This window comes from Oncorhynchus keta, chromosome 34, assembly GCF_023373465.1.
Source record: "Oncorhynchus keta strain PuntledgeMale-10-30-2019 chromosome 34, Oket_V2, whole genome shotgun sequence".
NCBI lineage: Eukaryota > Metazoa > Chordata > Actinopteri > Salmoniformes > Salmonidae > Oncorhynchus > Oncorhynchus keta.
Window position 1 is genome coordinate 16856388 of NC_068454.1, and position 7758 is coordinate 16864145.

Sequence of the window (7758 nt, forward strand, 5' to 3'; positions counted from 1 at the left end):
ACATGTAGGTAGGGGTATAGGTTAGTTGAGGTCATGTGTACATGTAGGTAGGGGTATAGGTTAGTTGAGGTCATGTGTACATGTAGGTAGGGGTATAGGTTAGTTGAGGTCATGTGTACATGTAGGTAGGGGTACAGGTTAGTTGAGGTCATGTGTACATGTAGGTAGGGGTACAGGTTAGTTGAGGTAATGTAAACATGTAGGTAGGGGTACAGGTTAGTTGAGGTAATGTAAACATGTAGGTAGGGGTACAGGTTAGTTGAGGTCATGTGTACATGTAGGTAAGGGTACAGGTTAGTTGAGGTAATGTAAACATGTAGTTAGGGGTACAGGTTAGTTGAGGTAATGTAAACATGTAGGTAGGGGTACAGGTTAGTTGAGGTCATGTGTACATGTAGGTAAGGGTACAGGTTAGTTGAGGTCATGTGTACATGTAGGTAGGGGTACAGGTTAGTTGAGGTCATGTGTACATGTAGGTAGGGGTACAGGTTAGTTGAGGTAATGTAAACATGTAGGTAGGGGTACAGGTTAGTTGAGGTAATGTAAACATGTAGGTAGGGGTACAGGTTAGTTGAGGTCATGTGTACATGTAGGTAAGGGTACAGGTTAGTTGAGGTAATGTAAACATGTAGGTAGGGGTACAGGTTAGTTGAGGTAATGTGTACATGTAGGTAAGGGTACAGGTTAGTTGAGGTAATGTAAACATGTAGGTAAGGGTATAGGTTAGTTGAGGTAATGTAAACATGTAGGTAGGGGTACAGGTTAGTTGAGGTAATGTGTACATGTAGGTAGGGGCACAGGTTAGTTGAGGTAATGTAAACATGTAGGTAGGGGTACAGGTTAGTTGAGGTCATGTGTCCATGTAGGTAAGGGTACAGGTTAGTTGAGGTAATGTAAACATGTAGGTAAGGGTATAGGTTAGTTGAGGTAATGTAAACATGTAGGTAGGGGTACAGGTTAGTTGAGGTAATGTGTACATGTAGGTAAGGGTACAGGTTAGTTGAGGTAATGTAAACATGTAGGTAAGGGTATAGGTTAGTTGAGGTAATGTAAACATGTAGGTAGGGGTACAGGTTAGTTGAGGTAATGTGTACATGTAGGTAGGGGCACAGGTTAGTTGAGGTAATGTAAACATGTAGGTAGGGGTACAGGTTAGTTGAGGTAATGTAAACATGTAGGTAAGGGTACAGGTTAGTTGAGGTAATGTGTACATGTAGGTAAGGGTACAGGTTAGTTGAGGTCATGTGTACATGTAGGTAGGGGTACAGGTTAGTTGAGGTCATGTGTACATGTAGGTAAGAGTACAGGTTAGTTGAGGTAATGTGTACATGTAGGTAGGGGTACAGGTTAGTTGAGGTCATGTGTACATGTAGGTAGGGGTACAGGTTAGTTGAGGTCATGTGTCCATGTTGGTAGGGGTACAGGTTAGTTGAGGTCATGTGTACATGTAGGTAACGGTACAGGTTAGTTGAGATCATGAGTCCATGTAGGTAAGGGTACAGGTTAGTTGAGGTCATGTGTACATGTAGGTAGGGGTACAGGTTAGTTGAGGTCATGTGTACATGTAGGTAAGGGTACAGGTTAGTAAGGGTACAGGTTAGTTGAGGTCATGAGTCCATGTAGGTAAGGCTACAGGTTAGTTGAGGTAATGTGTACATGTAGAGTGTAGTACAGTAACTATCTATAGATGATTAGATGATAAACAGCGAGTGGCAGCAGTCAATGTAAATATACTCACAACTAATCCAGGATATCCAGGCTGGCCTGAATCTCCCTTTAGAAAAGTCACACAGAGAGAAGAGGTTGTTTGTTTGTAGAATACAAGAGCACATCATGTGTGTGTAAAGGACGTCACACTGTTTGCTTAGCGAGTACCACTTCCTCCTGATTCGGCGAATACCTGGTGCAAACTCAGGACCTCTGCCTTGCTAGCACACTTGACCGCCATCCTGAAGCATCTTACCAGTCGGCGCCATATGAAAAGCTAGCTATTCACTGAAGCAAGTGGTGACACTTCAGGCTGAGGAGGAAGTTGCACACATTCCCATGTGCTACAATCACCCCTCAAACTTACTCAACAGCGACTCCAGCATTGAGCTGAGCACAACTGTAGATCAGGGTTAAGGCACTAGTGTACAGGATGTCACACTGCTTGCTTAGCGAGTACCATTTCCTCCCGGGACCTCTGCCTTGCCGTACACCTGACCACCCTCTTGAAGCGTCTTACCAGTCGGTGCCATGCGAAAAGCAGTCACATACACTGGATAGGTGCAGTGAAATGTGCTGTTTTACAGGGTCAGCCATAGTAGTATGATAGGTGTTGTTTTACAGGGTCAGCCATAGTAGTATGATAGGTGTTGTTTTACAGGGTCAGCCATAGTAGTATGATAGGTGTTGTTTTACAGGGTCAGTCATAGTAGTATGATAGGTGTTGTTTTACAGGGTCAGCCATAGTAGTATGATAGGTGTTGTTTTACAGGGTCAGTCATAGTAGTATGATAGGTGTTGTTTTACAGGGTCAGCCATAGTAGTATGATAGGTGTTGTTTTACAGGGTCAGCCATAGTAGTATGATAGGTGTTGTTTTACAGGGTCAGCCATAGTAGTATGATAGGTGTTGTTTTACAGGGTCAGTCATAGTAGTATGATAGGTGTTGTTTTACAGGGTCAGCCATAGTAGTATGATAGGTGTTGTTTTACAGGGTCAGCCATAGTAGTATGATAGGTGTTGTTTTACAGGGTCAGTCATAGTAGTATGATAGGTGTTGTTTTACAGGGTCAGTCATAGTAGTATGATAGGTGTTGTTTTACAGGGTCAGCCATAGTAGTATGATAGGTGTTGTTTTACAGGGTCAGTCATAGTAGTATGATAGGTGTTGTTTTACAGGGTCAGTCATAGTAGTATGATAGGTGTTGTTTTACAGGGTCAGTCATAGTAGTATGATAGGTGTTGTTTTACAGGGTCAGTCATAGTAGTATGATAGGTGTTGTTTTACAGGGTCAGCCATAGTAGTATGATAGGTGTTGTTTTACAGGGTCAGTCATAGTAGTATGATAGGTGTTGTTTTACAGGGTCAGTCATAGTAGTATGATAGGTGTTGTTTTACAGGGTCAGCCATAGTAGTATGATAGGTGTTGTTTTACAGGGTCAGCCATAGTAGTATGATAGGTGTTGTTTTACAGGGTCAGTCATAGTAGTATGATAGGTGTTGTTTTACAGGGTCAGCCATAGTAGTATGATAGGTGTTGTTTTACAGGGTCAGTCATAGTAGTATGATAGGTGTTGTTTTACAGGGTCAGCCATAGTAGTATGATAGGTGTTGTTTTACAGGGTCAGCCATAGTAGTATGATAGGTGTTGTTTTACAGGGTCAGCCATAGTAGTATGATAGGTGTTGTTTTACAGGGTCAGCCATAGTAGTATGATAGGTGTTGTTTTACAGGGTCAGCCATAGTAGTATGATAGGTGTTGTTTTACAGGGTCAGCCATAGTAGTATGATAGGTGTTGTTTTACAGGGTCAGCCATAGTAGTATGATAGGTGTTGTTTTACAGGGTCAGCCATAGTAGTATGATAGGTGTTGTTTTACAGGGTCAGCCATAGTAGTATGATAGGTGTTGTTTTACAGGGTCAGCCATAGTAGTATGATAGGTGTTGTTTTACAGGGTCAGCCATAGTAGTATGATAGGTGTTGTTTTACAGGGTCAGCCATAGTAGTATGATAGGTGTTGTTTTACAGGGTCAGCCATAGTAGTATGATAGGTGTTGTTTTACAGGGTCAGCCATAGTAGTATGATAGGTGTTGTTTTACAGGGTCAGCCATAGTAGTATGATAGGTGTTGTTTTACAGGGTCAGCCATAGTAGTATGATAGGTGTTGTTTTACAGGGTCAGCCATAGTAGTATGATAGGTGTTGTTTTACAGGGTCAGCCATAGTAGTATGATAGGTGTTGTTTTACAGGGTCAGCCATAGTAGTATGATAGGTGTTGTTTTACAGGGTCAGCCATAGTAGTATGATAGGTGTTGTTTTACAGGGCCATAGTAGTATGATAGGTGTTGTTTTACAGGGTCAGTCATAGTAGTATGATAGGTGTTGTTTTACAGGGTCAGCCATAGTAGTATGATAGGTGTTGTTTTACAGGGCCATAGTAGTATGATAGGTGTTGTTTTACAGGGTCAGTCATAGTAGTATGATAGGTGTTGTTTTACAGGGTCAGTCATAGTAGTATGATAGGTGTTGTTTTACAGGGCCATAGTAGTACAGCGCCCCTGGAGCAATTTAGGGTTAAGTGCCTTGCTCAAGGGCACATCAACAGATTTTTCACCTTATCGGCTCGAGTATTTTATCCAGCGACCTTTCGGTTACTGGCCCAACTGACATGATGTACCATTTAAAACAGCCTTTACTATGGACACAGAGGTCATACAGTGCTCTGACAGCCTTTGGAGGTGATACTACTGTATGTAATACTATATCAGATCTATTCCACAGTCCTCCAGCCCTCTCCTCTCACCCTGAAGCGCTCCATGAACACACTCAGCTCCAGAGTGTCTCCCTTCTGTCCCTTCCTGCCCATCTGACCCTGTGGAGAGAAACGGAGAGAGAGAGACGGAGAGAGAGAGAGAGAGAGAGAGAGAGAGAGAGAGAGAGAGAGAGAGAGAGAGAGAGATGGAGAGAGAAGGAGAGAGAAACGGAGAGAGACGGAGAGAGAGAGACGGAGAGAGCGAGACGGAGAGAGAGAGACGGAGAGAGGAGAGAGAGAGACGGAGAGAGAGAGAGAGAGCGAGACGGAGAGAGAGACAGAGAGAGAGAGCGAGAGAGACGGAGAGAGAGAGAGACAGAGAGACGGAGAGAGAGAAAGAGAGTGAGAGAGAGAGAGAGCGAGAGAGAGACGGAGAGAGAGAGCGAGAGAGACGGAGAGAGACAGAGAGAGAGAGAGAGACAGAGAGAGAGAGACAGAGAGAGAGAACGAGAGTGAGAGAGAGTGAGAGGGGGGAATGGGTAGACAATTAAAAGAGAAAATATAAAGAAAGGAAGTTATTCAATGTCTCAGTCTACAAGGTGGAAACCCTGATTCTTTCTCTACAAACATCTCTGGTGACATCAACTGGGCTCATACGTACATTATACCCGGGCTGGCCATCGTAGCCTGGTTGCCCTGCCGACCCTGAGTCTCCGTGTGTTCCGTTGCACCCGTCTGCTCCAGGTTTCCCACGAGGCCCAGCCTGTCCTGGGTGGCCCTGGATGATGACATGGAGCAGTTCATGAGTATCCTTAACAACATCAGTACAGTTCTTAAAGTATAAATAAAATAACAGCAGATGGTTTTTTTGGCATGTGTGTTATTTATCTGTTTTTGGAGAAAATCATCTTAATCCCACTTACAGGAATACCGTCCAACCCGGAAAACCCAGGAACACCAGTCATCCCCTGCGGAGAAAGGAAAAACACTCACTGTATATAAGTCCATACCAAAACTCGATGAGTGGACACACTACTAGGCCGGTGTTTGAGATCTCTAGAGAAGAATTCCCCAGTCAGTGTTCCTCACCACAGAACCCTTGGGGCCGATGAAGCCTCCTCTGCCCCTGTCGCCCTTCTCTCCCTGGACTCCCTGGACACCCGGGTCCCCTAGACGTCCTAGAGGCCCCTGGGGGCCCTGAGAACCAAGAAGACCAGGCTGGCCCTGAGGAAGAGAGATATGTTAATCATCAGAGGACAGACGTGTTCATAAAAAGACAGAGGAGAGACAATACAATAATTGGGGGATGGAGACATTAACATTCAAATGTATATGTGATGAAAAGAGTGTTTAAACTCACCTGTTGATGCTATAAAAATAACATAGAAACGCCATTCACTTGCCTTACAGACAGGTAACTGGGGGTTTAGTATTGAATAGTATTGAAGAGGTTAAAGCATCACAACAATGCAACTTCTCCTACATAATGAGTTGGCTGTCAAATGATATGAACATCTATAGCAGCTAAACATGTTGCAGTGGGAGTGAGACTCCACTCAGTGGTGGTTTTCTGGCATTACTAAAAGTATAGGTGGAGAAACACTGTTTAGACTGGGGGAACAGTGAGGTAGCAGGTAGTCTGGTCGTCACTAGTTACCACAGCCACAAAGTCATAAACCATGCTTATTCTTACAAGTTCTCTTCTTAAAATGTCATTTTAAACCTAACCTTTACCTTAACCACACCGCTAATCTTATGCCTAACCCTAAACTTACATTATGACAAACAATGTTTACGATATAGCACATTTTACTTGTGGCTGTGCTATCTAGTGGAAACCGGGTCAGACGAAATGAAAATCATCATTAGACTTTGCCACCACAATGTTGACAAATATGTGAAATTTGTCCCTCTGGCCCATGGACTAAGGGTGAGAGCTTTTTCAGCAAAGTGGGAATAAAGCGCCAAAATAATGTGCACTATGTAAATCTATTTGCAACAGGACGTAGACATTTGACAAGAAACATAAACTTGGATTAACTGAAAGTAATCAATTACTAAAACACAGCTCTGAAGAAGACCTAAATAATCCCTGATAGAACACTGTTGGCCTAGACAGAAATGTATTTTCTAGCCCTGGCTGGCATTGGCCTACCTCCCACCTGGAACATACCATTACCAGCCAATTATAAACCAATGCTTTCCACAAAGGCATGAAATCATAGTCATTATATTCAGGTAACAATTTCTCAATTAACATAAATGTATACATCACAATTATTATTATTATTATTATTATTATTATTATTTAGAACCTTACATTAAGCACAAATAAACCAGGGTACACATTTCTCTCTCCCTTGGGATTTAGCAATTGCATTACCCCGCACACACATTACCCCCGTGTTCTTCTGCTCAGACGTTGCTGACGCTTGCCAGATCTTACACCGCCTGGATAGGTATTCTACGTATCAGCTAACCACAACATATGTTATAGCAATCTGGTGCCCAATGGCACAGTTGATGACATAACACACTGGTTAATGCATGTAACATCTGAGCAGGGGAATAGGACCATGATAACTGGCGCTCCCGAGCACGGCTCTGGTGGACACACCCCTTCCCGAGCACGGCTCTGGTGGACACACCCCTTCCCGACCACAGCTCTGGTGGACACACCCCTTCCCGAGGACGGCTCTGGTGGACACACCCCTTCCCGAGGACGGCTCTGGTGGACAAACCCCTTCCCGACCACAGCTCTGGTGGACACACCCCTTCCCGAGCACGGCTCTGGTGGACAAACCCCTTCCCGACCACAGCTCTGGTGGACACACCCCTTCCCGAGCACGGCTCTGGTGGACACACCCCTTCCCGACCACAGCTCTGGTGGACACACCCCTTCCCGACCACAGCTCTGGTGGACAAACCCCTTCCCGACCACAGCTCTGGTGGACACACCCCTTCCCGAGCACGGCTCTGGTGGACACACCCCTTCCCGACCACAGCTCTGGTGGACACACCCCTTCCCGAGCACGGCTCTGGTGGACACAGCCCTTCCCGAGGACGGCTCTGGTGGACAAACCCCTTCCCGAGGACGGCTCTGGTGGACAAACCCCTTCCCGACCACAGCTCTGGTGGACACAGCCCTTCCCGAGCACAGCTCTGGTGGACAAACCCCTTCCCGACCACAGCTCTGGTGGACACACCCCTTCCCGAGCACAGCTCTGGTGGACAAACCCCTTCCCGACCACAGCTCTGGTGGACAAACCCCTTCCCGACCACAGCTCTGGTGGACA

General features: G+C 45.1%; 1 protein-coding gene and 1 long non-coding RNA gene across 27 annotated transcripts in view; one reads left to right on the top strand and one right to left on the bottom strand.

The window, feature by feature from the left end:
* The window catches only part of LOC118366618 (collagen alpha-2(IV) chain-like), a 136930-nt gene that overhangs the window by 29427 nt on the left and 99745 nt on the right, over positions 1 to 7758 (bottom strand). The window contains exons 5-9 of the mRNA XM_052493300.1: positions 5552 to 5686; positions 5386 to 5430; positions 5124 to 5240; positions 4514 to 4582; positions 1739 to 1774 (exon numbers count right to left, since the gene is read on the bottom strand). Of these exons, the coding sequence (XP_052349260.1) occupies positions 1739 to 1774; positions 4514 to 4582; positions 5124 to 5240; positions 5386 to 5430; positions 5552 to 5686 (402 nt within the window). The remainder of the gene's footprint in view (positions 1 to 1738; positions 1775 to 4513; positions 4583 to 5123; positions 5241 to 5385; positions 5431 to 5551; positions 5687 to 7758) is intronic.
* Positions 2184 to 4507, top strand: LOC127915034 (uncharacterized). Of its 26 annotated transcripts, none has more exons than XR_008089983.1 (4): positions 2184 to 2317; positions 2466 to 2502; positions 2577 to 3353; positions 4053 to 4276. It is a non-coding gene; the product is annotated as an uncharacterized LOC127915034 (long non-coding RNA). The 26 variants fall into 26 exon arrangements; XR_008089970.1 differs by having other exon boundaries at positions 2272 to 2391; positions 2429 to 3353; positions 4053 to 4126; positions 4234 to 4507; XR_008089985.1 differs by having other exon boundaries at positions 2272 to 2391; positions 2429 to 3168; positions 3206 to 3353.